At 39.2% G+C, this 14329-nt stretch overlaps 1 protein-coding gene across 1 annotated transcript in view; it reads right to left on the bottom strand.

Annotated features, from left to right (window-relative positions):
• Positions 1 to 14329, bottom strand: part of TRIO (trio Rho guanine nucleotide exchange factor) — a 182907-nt gene that overhangs the window by 147048 nt on the left and 21530 nt on the right. Inside the window, exons 6-8 of the mRNA XM_009883743.1 lie at positions 9433 to 9624; positions 5646 to 5777; positions 1081 to 1311 (exon numbers count right to left, since the gene is read on the bottom strand). Of these exons, the coding sequence (XP_009882045.1) occupies positions 1081 to 1311; positions 5646 to 5777; positions 9433 to 9624 (555 nt within the window). The remainder of the gene's footprint in view (positions 1 to 1080; positions 1312 to 5645; positions 5778 to 9432; positions 9625 to 14329) is intronic.

Below are 14329 nucleotides of genomic sequence, written 5' to 3' on the forward strand. Positions count from 1 at the left end.
CTGAAGACTCCTGATGAAGCCTTTTAAGTTTAAGAGGCGATCCATTTATGGACTGTGCCTCATCAGTTTTGACAAGTGCCCCTCACTGACTACTCAGGCAGGTACCAGCACTGGACTCTTCTGACTAGCTACTATTTATGCGGTAATCTTGACAAAGAACCTCTAGGATTTATACAACAGCATAACAGTGTTTTCAGTTTGGTCCTCTATGCCCTTCCTGATCATTCAAAACATTGACTCCGCTTTCTTTCACTTTTTTTTGTCAGCTAACATGTTTATGCCTTTCTGCATCCTTCATCACATTTGACTGTTGAGAAGTTGGATAACTGCCTGCCTTTCAACATATGCCTCTTTATTACTTAATTTTTGATGTATGAAAGTTTTAATAATTTTACACTTAATTCCATGCTTAAGTATTTTTAAGCTGTTTTCTTTAACTTACAGGAAGAGATAGGCACTGTGTATAGAAAAAAGCTGAGCTAACAAGATTGCTCACTCTCCCCACTGCCTGCCTGAATTAAGTATCTTTGTCAACTACTGCAAATGATGAAAATCAGGTTATTTCACTCCCAACTGCTCACATTCAGCATCTTCTTGAAACAGGTAAGTACAAGAAATTTGGCTTAAAGTGAAACGAATTTGGAAGAAACAAGATTAGCTGAACCAGAATGTTTGACTGGCTATCTAAAAAAACCCATTCAAGCAGTTCCTGATTTGTGAATTTTACCTAGAATGCAAATGTCAGGTTCCAGCACAAGCTCAGCATAACCAGCTAGAATAAAAATCTTTTTCATCCTGTCTGACCTAAAGTAAATAAAGTGGTAAATTAAAAAAAAAAAAAAAAAAAAACACAAAACTGAAGCAGAGCTAACATATGAATATAATTTCTACCTGTAACAGCCAATATCCTCTGATAACAGACAGAACTTGGAATCAGTCAGTCAATCCCATGCAACTATTCAATTGTTGAATGAACGAACACAGGGTTTAGCAATCAAAACCCTCCTGTCAATGCAACCAGCAACAAATCACAGGCTGACAGAGTACAAAGGCATTTAGACAACATGAAATAAAGCCCACCTGTTGAACATCCTGTTGAAAAACGCACAGCTGAAGCCGCTGGTGCAAGCGGACCTTTCGATGCTGCCAAATATTTTCCAGTTGGCGCTGGTGGTGCAGAACTTCATGGATGACATCCAGAACATGATGAACTGCTTTTGAGTAGTTGGCAGAAGCCGTGAGGGAATCAGAACTCCCAGGAGTCAAAGGTCTCTGAAGTTTGTCAAGCAGCGACTTTCCATCTTGGCTCACCTGACCGCCAGCAAGGACCAAGAATTACTTGTACTGACAAAAGCTTGTTAGACTTATTTCATTCCCCACCCTCTCTCCCCATTTTAGATGTATTTAAGAACTCGTGGAGCAGCAATGAAGATTTTTTTATTCCAGGCATGATTACACTCAGCTGTTTTAGAAAAAAAAAGTATATTCTCCTCTACGTAAGACGAATTTAAGAGGTAGCACTCTTGTAAATAACAGCCTGTCTTTTAAAGTGATTTTTTTGTTTGTTTGTTTTTAAACAAAGCATCTAAAATTAAGCATTTGCCGAAAATTATCCTTCCAGGAGCACCTCCCTCTTTTCATTTGCTGTCAAGGTGAACAGGGAGGTTATTTTCTATAGGTTAATATTAATTTGATGAATACATTTAGACCAACAGATATAACCTTAAAACATGATTTGACCTGACCCAATTTACAACTTCTAAATTATTACTGTTACTGGTAAGCCAAAGGCAAAATGTTGTTATGGCAAACTTAAACCTGATTAAATCACTTAAAACCTTTCCATGCAGCAAAGAAAGATACTCTTTTCCAAAATGTGTATAACTATTGATGCTGACAAGAAACTTTAGTCAGTTCTAATTGTTGTCTTCTCTGATTCGAACCACAGCAAAAATATTCTGATTTACCTTGCAGGCTAATTAAACAGCAATAATCCTATCTTATCTGGTCACTATTAATGTTTAGCACTTGCCAAGTCTGTTGAAAGGACTTTTCATTGCCGTTTAACTATTCTGTCACTTTTAGCATGAAGCTTAGAGAACTGTTACAATTCAGTATCATTCAGCTATCTGTAAAGAACATCTCTAATAGCTCATCTAACAGGCAGGAAAAATTAATCCAAAACCACAAGACTAGAGTGTAAACAATAGTCTGAATCCGAGAAATCAACACCATGTCAGAAACAGAAAAATTGTCAGGGCCCAGTGGCTATTTTCAACAATTTTCACTAACTCTAGGCACATTTAAAATCTGCTATTCAGTAGTCAAACAGATTGGAATGAAAATTCTTTTCTAATTATTAGTTTACAAGTGAGTTTATTTCTCAGTTCCAATTTAAGCTTTTTCATTTTAGCAATAAGTATCAACACAGAGAATGAAGCTCACTTGGAAAAGTAGCTCTTGTAAAGTGAAGTCAGGCAGGAAAAGAGTATAGTCCATAGTAGTTACTATAATGATGGTTTTTTTTCTTTTCTGTATCCAAAGCAGTTATCTAGTGCAAGTGTTTCAAATATTTCAAGATAATGGACTTCAATTATTTATTGAAAGACCACAAAATTTAGGGGAAAATAATTAATTGTGACAGCCCTATGATCTGATTAGTTTACTACCTTTACAAACAAATGATCATGCACGTTTCCTCTTTGGACTTAACACAGTAAAGTTTTCTTCCTTCCCAGTGCACGATTTCAGTGAGATATATAACTTCATTTATATATATAACTTCATTTAAGGCACAGCTATTGGATTTTCAAGCATACCAGTTATCTAAGCTTGTAAGCTAGAAGTTACTTTTCTAGTAATATACAGTAATTATCCTCAGTAAAATCAGACTGTCTAGTCCTAAAAGCATTTACTCTTAAAATTACTGTCTTCTACTTTGCAACCAAGTCATGTTGTCAAGACACTGTAATCTAAAATGAATGACAAAGTGTTGTAATTTCCACAGTGTTCCTCTCTCCTCCCACTGTTCATTCATCACAAAATGAAAGGAGCTCCGTGCTGTAACAGAAATGAAGTCATACATCTAATAATAAGCAATAGTTCTGTAATATCTTTACACAGAAAGACAACTTCATCAATCTTCAAAAAGGAATGCATGTTTAAATAAGGCAAAATAAATCCTTCTGTCCCAAGGAGGAACACAAATTGTACATACATGTACAACTACTATTTCTGCACCAATTCCGGTTGCTAAAGACAAAGCTGTTGCTTTACCAGATGGGGAAAAGTAATGATCTGAAATCAGAAGAAAGGCACCTCACGTTAGCTTCTTTCTTGAACAGTACCAATGAAGATTTTGTTAAAATCTCCAGCTATCCTAAAGTCAAAAGCTACAGCTTTGAAATTCTAAATAAATTTTCAACGTATTTGCCAGAGCAATCCTATCATCTACCCATCTAATTTATATTCATTATGCATCACCAGGAAGCAAACAGTATTTAACATGGTGTGGTTTGGCCTCAGCCGGGAACAAAGAACCACGCAGCCGCTCGCTCCACTCCCACAGCCGTGGGAAAAAAAAAAATACCAACAGGGCAAAACTTGTGGGTTGAAATAGTGCAATTTAACAGAACAGAAAAAGAGAAGATGAAAACAAAACAGTAACACCGATAAAGGGATATGAAGACGCGATTACAGTACCGCTGCGAAGCGCACCGACCAGACGCGCACCGACCAGACGCTCACCGCAGCAGCCCACCCCCGAGTGGCGACTGCTCTCCTGCCCTGGCAGTGCCTCTGATAGCCCGGGCATGGGGCACCTGGGAGGGAATACCCCCCCCCTGCCGGCTCCGGGGGAGATTAACCCCATCCCTGCCGCAACCAGGACACATGGTAATCCACAGTACCTATTTACACTTAACAGCAGGCTCTAATCCAGTCGTATCACTGATGAAAAGCATCAATCCAAACCAAACAAAACCAAAGGAAAAAAGTCCCACTATTTTAGCTTCAGTGTTTTATAATCATTATTTTAGAGAGCCCTATAGCCTTCTTATTTCTTGCTGCACCCTCATGGAGCGTGCAGCCTAGATTGCCTCTCTTCACACAAATCTTACTACAAACGTGCTACGTCTCTGTCCGTTGTTTTCCAAAGGGATCCTCCCAATGAAGAGAGGTCATAATGAAGAAACAAAACCTTCCTACAAAACACGTTCTCAAGAATGAGGTAAAACAGGTATGTGTAGTAAGATCACAAGTTTTTTTTAATCACCAAAGGTATTCTTCAGTATGTCATTAGGTAAGTTGACACAGCAAGGTGGAATATAACAAGAATGAGGATATCGGTGTGTATTTTACACAAAAGAACAACAACTCCTGAACTCTGGACATCCAGAGTAATAAAGTGGTAAGAAAGTTTACACAGACCCTAAGATGGCAAGTATTAAAAAAAACTGGTTTTGATATACTAACAATAGGACCAATCATCAGCACTAACCTCACCCTCCTTTACTGCTAAATGAAATGTGACCAGACTTATGATTCAGTTGCTCATAATAGAGCTGGTTCATCACAAAGTAGTTTTATCTTTAATGTAACGTATAAATCACAACCATTAATTCAATCCCACGTGATCTCCTTTTAAAAGAAGGTGCAAGCTGTGGTCTAAGCTATCCTGTGTCCACTCATCGTTTTTTACCATGATTTAATCAAATGCATAATGCATATGCAACTTTCATGAGAACAGAAACTGCTGTATTTAATCCAAATTAACAGCAGTACAATTTAACAGCAAAAATAATTTTATCCTCTGATGAGAGCAACGAGCGCAAGCAAGCAAGAAAAGCTCAGCGGGAAATACAAACATACCTTTTAGCTAATAGTGAAGTCAATACCCATTTAATTTCTCATTTCAGCTAACTGGAGCACAGGAGCAAACTCAAAGTTCGTATAAAAACAATAGATACTTTAGTCATCACTTTCTAGGCCACCTTCAGAACAAGCATATTATCTTAAGTTGTAAATACAACTATTAGAAATACTGATAAATATTATTACTTCATTGTATGCAGAATCCAAGATGACAGCAGCAGCACAGGATATGCTAATCATACAAATGCTGACTACATAGGCACTCTGGCTCATTTGAGTGTCTTTGAGGTTGGCAGAAGTAAGTATATTCCTTTCCGTCTTGTCAAGTGACATCCTTTGATGGTTAAGCCTTTTTTGTGAGGCAATTTCAGAGATGGATATTCAAAACACACTTAAAGCAATCCATGCCAACAAAATACTTTCCCAAAGAATACCCAGCTAGCTTCCCTTCAAGGAAGTGTTTAAACAATAGTATCACGCTGCTATTAAAAGGTAGTAATATGCAAATGTAAATTAAAACATACTTAGTACACGGCACGGGTTGGTTGTACCATCTTGCCTTTTAAATTTCTTTCAGTAGATTAAGGGGAAGACTTAACACTTAACTTTTGAACAACAGTAGCAAAGTCCAGTATACTGAATTAAGAAAGAGGTCTCGCACTTGAGTTTCCAACTAATGCACTACACAACAAGCAATGCCAGTTCATGATGCAAACTTAATGTTACACCATTTTATCAAGTCAGCAACTTAAAGAAACAAACAAGACACTTACCTCAGAGTAGGCCAAGGTAATATGCTCATATATCCCTTGATGATGATGGATAGCGTCTTCTAAATCTTGAAGTTCTGAGGGAAGTTCCACCTCACCACAGGCTTTACACCATGAGTCCACATTGCTCATGTACTGCAACAGACAAAAAACATTCTGCTTGATTTTGGCTTCTATCAATAAGTACATACATGTTCTATCAATAAGTACGTACATGTTGGTAATATACAAAAGCATCTGTGTGACAGCCACTGAAAAGACTTTTTTTTAAGGGAAAAATGTTTAATGTATTTCTCTCCAAACTGACAAAAATGAAACTTATATCAGAATAGAAACAAATATTCAAGTCTGACTATACTTGTGCTTTTAGTTACATGGAACTCTTTGGAGCTGTTCACAGACAGGCTTAGATGTATGTTGACAGCTTTGAGAACCTATTAAAGAGTTGGCAATAATGATGCTTCAAGTTTACTCTTGCTCCTTTTCTTGACTTTGCAGCTAATAAAAAGTTTACTTCACCCTGCACCTACCATTTCAGATGCATGAAAGACAATTAAGGTCTTGTCTACACAAAAAGGTAAAACATGCTACAACTTTCAAGTCCAGACCCTCAGCTCCTTACCCATCAACTCCCTGTGCAGATACTCATGGTATCACGACGTATCATTTCACCTTTTTTAAATCTTCAGAAAAAAAACAAGTTACTGTGCACGTGTGTGCACACACACAATGAAAAAATGGTAAACTGTTCACTGAAACACTCCATAGTTGCCTTTTGCTGGAGAGAGATCATCAAGGAGGCATAGCAGCGCTAGAGCACAGCAAATTCACACCTCAGTCCCCGAAGCACTAACTTCTACAGGCAGAGAAGCACTAAATCCATTTGGCAAGCTACTACAGCAGCAAGCATGTAAAGGATTTACAATTTAAGCGGGGGTGTCTCACAGGACTAACACTGAACTTTGAGCACACAGCTATGTCAGCAGAGCTGCTCAAGTCAAGCCTTTCAGGGGAAATGGAGGATACTGCAACGGAATCTCTTCTACAGCCAATTTAAGTTATCTCTGAAGCTTAAGCTGTCTTGACAGACAAGAAACTGCTATCATAGCTGTACGCACAGCAGAAGTTCGGTCAACTTATTTTTGACAGCTAGGGGGCATGAATTTTATACCCTTGTTATGCTAGGAAAAGAAAGCAGCAAAAAGAATCCATTTTGCTAGGAGTTTTCATAGCTGTTAAACTTAGTACAGCCAAATACATGTGGGATCTGTAAACTAATTTTTCCTCTATTCATGTCAAGTTCAAGTCTCAAAAGTCATTTCTCTCATCATATGTATCTTAATTCCTGGAGCACATGTAGTCTTTTGAGAAAAAGGTAATCCACAGACCATTTCTGGTACTCCATGATTGTTTGAAGGCTGGGAGCAAGGGTGATAGAGTACTTAGCTCTATGATACTTATTTCATTCTCATTTCATCAAGGGACAATTTTAAAAATCTCTAACATGAAGCACTGGACATTAAAAGAAGCTTCATGTGGGACCACAGAGCTACAGCTCTTGCACCCGTCAGCAGGCATTGATAGCGGGGTGCAGTCTTCACTGTGTCTGAAAGTAGGCAGCAACACTTACCTGTCACTTGAAAGGGAAAACATGCATTCAAGAAGGTTGTGTAATTTCTTTGGCTGCTTTTTTTTTTAATAATCTTTTTATGTCGGTCAAGCATCACCAGTCTCTAAAGGGGTCATTCCTCTTATTCCAAGCCCTCTTTCCTTGAACTTACTCTCCACTGTTAATGAAACAGCTAATATATCACATCCAGGTATCTTACAAAGCAGCTATGACAATCCATCACAGTTAATCATAAAATGAAAGCTGCAGAAGGAGCAATTAAAGAGTAAGTAAATTAATCCCAGCAGATGCTGCACTATTTTCTCTCATTCTTCTCTTCTGTTTACACTTGCATTTAGTGTTGAAGGTAACACTGACCCGTACCACAATTGCCCAGCACTCACACACAAAATTTACTCCCCCAAACTTCTGAGGAACATAATTTTCTTATGAAAAAGGACATCACTCGATTCAGGGTATACCTATCTTTCATGTTTCACTATCTCTCTCTTACATTTATGGCTGCAAGTGCTTAAATGTAAATCCGAAAAAGCCAAGCAATTAGAAAAGCATCAATGCTGATAAGGTACCACACTGTGTCTACCAAATACTTCAAGCTGGTTGGTGACCTTTACACCAGAAAACAATTCCTTCACCTCCTTTTTACATGGAATTTTTTTTTTTTTTTTTTTTTTTTTTTTAGCAGGGCCTGTTGCAATAGGAAAAGGGGTAATGGTTTTAAACTAAAAGAGGGTAGATTTAGACTAGACATTAGAAAGAAATTTTTTACTCTGAGAGTGGTGAAACACTGGCACAGGTTGCCCAGAGAGGTGGTAGATGCCCCATCCCTGGAAACATTCAAGGTCAGGTTAGACAGGGCCCTGACCAACCTGATTTAGTTGAAGATGTCCCTGCTCATTGCAGGATGGGTGGACTAGAGGACCTTTAAAAGTCCCTTTGAACACAAACTATTCTATGATCTTTCTGCAAAACCTGCTAAAAATACTTATGATGGTTTATATACTTTACCTTACTCTGTCTAAGGACAGGTAAACCAACATCACCACTAACATAATGAAAAGCAATGTGTACTTCCATCTTAATACATTCACGTTTCTAATTTCTAGATATTTATGAAGTTGAAAATCTTTGTAGTAGAATTCAGGAAATATAAAGTCTGCTGCCTCTATTTCTGCAGCTATCAGCTCCCAAGTGGTTCCTTCATTTATTCCAAATTAAAGTTAAATCAGACATAAGACCTTCTCTTGGATCCAATTTAGCAAGGCAAATGGAAAGAGAAGTATCTACGGCAGCCATACAGCACATCGAAACTTCAGTCAGTCATTACCATCCAAGAACCTCTGCTCTCCAAATTCACCAGGGATATACAAATCAGACAGTCTATAATATCAATGGGTGACTCAACAGCACACACATAGAAACTTCTTCAGAACCCAATTCCCTTGAGGGGAAAACATGCTTTCACCATCAAGACTATTAACTTGGGGATATTTATTCCTATTTCCCTTATATATACCTCTTCTCTGGCAGTTAGACGCGATTAATGACTTAATTAAAATAATTGGTATAGGCCTAAGGCTAAAAATTTTGTTTAGTATAGGAGGAATCTCTTATGGGATACTAAGTAAACATCTCCCACCACAATTTCAGATTCAGAAGATAGTCAATCTTCCTCAACTTTCAGGCCAGTTTAACTTAGTTTTCTATAAGCAATTACTGTGAGTTAAATCTTGACACTCAAGGACTGATTGGGGTGGAGTGGTGAGGGCAATAGAACAAGTGATGATGTCTGAACATAGGAAAGGCATTATATAGATACTGACTATACTAAATGTTTTCCTTCCTTTCTTTCAACTTGAAAGCTTCATATAGTTAAGCATTTACATCCATTTCATTTTGACTCGTATATCTAATCTGGTTAAGTTTTATCTTTCATTGATATGGGCAAGGCATTTCGTGAAGAATACAAGGGCAATGGGCTGCCCTGAGGAGAACAACTTTTTGTTTGAGTATCAGCTGAAATTGGCAGAAATGAATGCTCTGGCTTTCTTGCTGACCTTTTCAATCACTCTCTTGTACTTCTGTCTAAACGAAAAGCAAACAGTACAACTCACCATTCCACCACAGAAATTTTTGTTGGCAATCTCCCCGTTCACTAACCTGTTCAGCTTTCTGATGGAAGATGGAGGACATATCCAGTAATGTGCTACGTTCATCCAAGGCTGCAGCAAACGCCTTCCATTCTTGCTCCAACTGACTAGCAATCTGTTTTATTTGCTGTGAAGCATAATGGCCAGACTCAACCAGGCGATTTGCTACTGACATGATGCGGTTTATGTTTACATACACATTCTATGGAGAAGAAGGAGGGAAGAGTTAGTGGAAGTTAGCAGACCACTTAAATACAGAGGTATACTTCTATAAAATTCTTCTTTATTACAGTACTGCATAGAATCGTTTTTTTTGCCAAGTTTATGCATACCTAACTTTGGAATTTAGTTGTATCTTGTAACAGCCTATCTGTATTATTGACAAGGCAGAAGGACAACTTGAAATGACCAAAGGGTCTCAAGCTAACATTAATAGTCAGCTTAAAGTCATACGAAGACCCATTATTACAATGAAGAGGAAAAGCTAACCATATTTTGCAACAGCCTCAATAAGAATATTCATAGATGTTCAAGTCAACAAGACATTCAGACACACACAATATAGGAAAATCAAGGTATGATTAGTAAGCACTTGATCTATCAACAGTATACATGTGTGCAACATCACTCTACAAATCTTATACATTAACTTCTGAAAGTATTTCTACTTTTTAAGTAACAAAATACAGAACTCTGAGTTCTAAAGAGTCCAACAGTTTTAGATTTCATTTTTCTGCCACTATATTGCCTCAGAGCTAGCACCAAAACCTGAACAAATACGGTCAAAGATCAGAAAGATTCTCTAGTATACTGGCATTACTCAGTGATGGCTCTTAGTCACTCTTATTTTCTTTCCTTTTAGCTCATGTGTGCGTTTTAGCCTAAAGTGTCTAAAATCTGTTCCTGTTCTGATTCGGTATGAACAAACAAGATTTTTTCAAAGGAAGCAATCAAGAGTTTCTGATTCCTGCAAAGCCAGAAACAAGAACAACTTCACCACCAAAAGGTTTCTGAGTAGCTCTTCCAGAGTTATATGTCTATAATGCTGAGTTGACACTTCTTTGAATTGGACTCTCATACATCTAGAATGAAGTTCTTTGAATCACAGGACTATTGAGGTTGGAGATTATCTAGTCCAACTACCTTGCTCAAAGCAGGTTCAAGCAGAGCAGGTTACTCAGGGTCATGTCCAGCGGGGTTTTGAGACTCTCTAAGGATGGAAAGACCGCAATCTCTCTGGGCAACCTGTTCCAGCATTTCCCATGTTCAGGTGGAATTTGTTGTATTTCAGCTCGTGCCTATTACCTCTTGTTCTGTTACTGGATACTACGGAGAAAAGTCTGGTTCTATCCTCTTTAATCCCTCCTGTCAGCCATTTATATTTTTATATACCTAAGATCCCTCCTAAGCATTCTTTTATCCAGCATAACCAATCCCAGCTCTCTCAGCCTCTCCCATGCCCTTGACCATTGTCTCTGGAGACACTCTTGAGACTTTCCAGGTCACCCCTGGCAGTATCGCTGGTGCTCACATGGAAGAGCAGCAGGGGGCAACAATCTGAGGGCTGGACAAGCTTTGGCAGTCTTTCCACAGCATCCCGAATTCAAGCGCCCAGGAAGCAGCAAACTTTCATAGAGAATGAGTCAGGTTGGCAGATGGGGTCTCTGTTCCCTGCAGAAGGGAGTCTCTGATTATTGTCACTCGCCTCTTCCTTTTGGTGCTCCTCTGTGGCTCAGACTCGGACGGCACAGATGCTTTATTTGACACCTCCCAGCTCCTCATCAGCTGTAAGGCCAGTGAACCTATTCTGTAGCTGCAAATCTTCAGGCAGAGCAGAAACCCTCCTGCTAGTGCCAGAAGCCATTATCTTCCAACCTTCACCATCATGGGAGTCTCCACTTCCCAAACAGACAGGCATAGCTGCTGCCTAACCCTCCTCCCTTCAGTACAGCTGGTAGTTCGGGCTCTCAAAGCTGCAGAGTGTTGGAAAAGATCTGGTCAATCTCCTTCTCGTTATCTCTGATGCTGTGCAGACTGCTGACCTCCTCCTGCAGCTCCTTTACTTGGTGACACAGATCCTTAATAACTGCATACCTCCTGTGGGCAAGGAAATCATCTCCTGCTGCCCCAGCCTTGGCAAGAGCCTACAGGCATTCCCTGCAGCCCCAGACCTGTGTCTTCCTTCTAGAGCTCACTCTGGGTTGAGGCCTGTGATGTTACAGGGATAGCCAGTCCAGCAGTAGCTGGGGACTGTGTCCTGGGGTGCATCACCACCATTGCCAAGGACATGGGTGCTGTTCTGAGCAGAGCTGCTGGCCCTCTTTGCATGAACCACGGCACAAACTACTGCGTCCATTGGCTACTTCTCTTAACTGCACCTGTTCTTGCCTATATCCTAAATATTTACATGTGGGGCCAAACTGCCAAATGCTATCACACAGGACAGCTGGGAAGAAAACAACAATAAACACCATTAAAATCTCAACATTCTGCAGTGAAATATTTTTCCCTCTTGTCCAGGCAGTGCTTTCTGGAATGCCAGCACACACGAAATGCCACGGAGCAGTTAGCTACCTGTCAGCAGCAGCATCGCAACCTTCCCCGACCAAGGGTTGAGGAACTGAGTCTGATGAGCCAGAGGGCAAAGAACTGACTGCAACAAGCCTCAGTAAAGGCCACAGATCAACAAGTGACAGAAGAACAAAACCTGAAATTGCTGGAAAATGGTATGGTTATGTTACCCTTGAGAGATGTGATGGGCAGCTTGTGCCAAAATCTGACTATACTCCTGCCAGTAAGAGAACGGAGAACGTTGGCACACAGACACCCAAGGCCACATAGATGCTGAGCATCTGAGGTGGAACCATTACCTGTTGGCATCACGCCACTGCCCAGAGCCTGACACTGACTGGCTGGAGCAAGTGTTGCAGTTCCTCCAGGCTTCACTGTGCTGACTCATCTGAGTGATAATTGGCACAGATCTCTACTAATTGTAACTGCATGCACGTATGCAAGCAGGAGCATACCTGGTCCACTTAATAAACTGAGCACAACAGTGTCATATTGGCTGTTTTTCCTTCCTACACAATATTACCTTTTCATTTTTTAGGTTACGCCACACATGTATGCTGTCCTCTTAAACACAGCTGAACAACTGGAAGAGAACAGAACTGCCATTTCCAGCAAATTTTAAAAGACTGGAGAGCATTTACGCCTATTAATGTGTACGTAGCATAAATACAAGACTGCTAAATCAATCCAGAGAAAGCCATTATATGGTCTTTACAGTGGTGTAAAAAAAAAAGTGTCAAAAGAGAAAAGAATAAAGGCTATATTAGACTGCCATTTGAACTATTTGTGTATCATAATAAAGGAATTTTGGAAATTCTGGAACGACAGTTAGATATGAAGGACAAGGCATCATGAATATGAAGTTAAACAAATCAAAACTGAGCTGAGGTTAAAATGCATTCATTTTCCCCATGGCAATCTGGCTTCACAAGTGTGGAAGGATACCCCCTGTCACAGTAAGACTATGAACGAATATGCTGACAGTTGAACATTTTCCAATCTATGTATACCATATCCCAATCCTAAAAAAAAAAACCAAAAACAACACCCCACACCCCACACCCCCCCCCAAACTTATAATAATCTCAGCCTTTTCCTCACCCCAGTCAGATCCCTCACCACCTGATAGGTCTACTAAAGGTTTAAGTTTCAGTATTTTAGAATGCAATGACCCAAAAGAGACAGATTTAGTTAGGAGGAAAAGAATCCCAGATAGCAACTCACTACAATTGGACTGTCTTTAACTGATCCTTGAAGGTTAACAAATTTTGTTCAATTTTCTAAAGGGACAGGCAGGTCCACTGTCATTACATGACAAATACATATTTTGTGCATTGCTTGAGAAGCACTGTTCCAAGTAAAGCTGGCGGTCATTCCCCAGGTACTGACATCTTATTCATTGCATGGATTTACACCCTGGTTTTAGTTAAAGCAGCAATAGCTATTATGTAATAACTGTTAAAGACTTATTCGGCCATCTCATTTACATTGTATGAATCTGCATGAAACATCTGCAACTTCTAAATGTGTATCAGCTGTCTAAAAAGTGAAAGGGTAAAGCGATACTGCATTTCTTTCACTGTGTTACACATGGCTATTACAACAAAACTAAAAAGGGAACAATTCAAGTTACTGCATTACAGTACATATAGTAAGTACACAAATGTACTTAGTACAATTATTTTCTCTCACAATGCCCTTTAGCCATAAGCTGAAAAGACACCTTACAATATCTGGAAAGCTCCTCATTGCAGAATTATTCCCTAAAGGGAGTGTACATATAAAAAAGTATTGCTCAGCAAGGCAACACAGATTAGTAGCCTAACACAAGCTGCAGTGCACTGTGTCATTCTTTGGTGTATGCCTGAAAGGCCAGTACACAGGGGAAAATATAGGTGACAGCCTGCCAGCTTAACTGAACTTCTATCACACTCAATACAAAATAGAACTGGCAGATGCCCTGAAGGTTCTATTTAATTTCCTGATTATCCCAGATCCATTTAGAAAATGTTTGTTTAGCTCTAAGATTTCAAACAGTAGTTTTCTGACACAAAGACTGTGTATTAAATATTAAGTGTTATAAACAACCATCCCAGTAACATGGTTCATAAGCATAACTGCCACCTCTGTATAGACCGTAGTGAGTTTGAATTATTGGTCTGTGATGAAAATATTTTAGCAATGGAATTTCCAAATTATCTGCCACTTCACACACAAATGGCCACGAGGACAAGGTGTAGTATTAATGTATGAAATAATGCCTGTGTTAATGACTTAAATGCTTTCTAACATCTCTTCTATTCTTGCTCTTGCAGCAACAGTAAAACTCATTTTGG

The sequence above is a fragment of the Charadrius vociferus genome, unplaced genomic scaffold (genome assembly GCF_000708025.1).
Source record: "Charadrius vociferus isolate BGI_N301 unplaced genomic scaffold, ASM70802v2 scaffold103, whole genome shotgun sequence".
NCBI lineage: Eukaryota > Metazoa > Chordata > Aves > Charadriiformes > Charadriidae > Charadrius > Charadrius vociferus.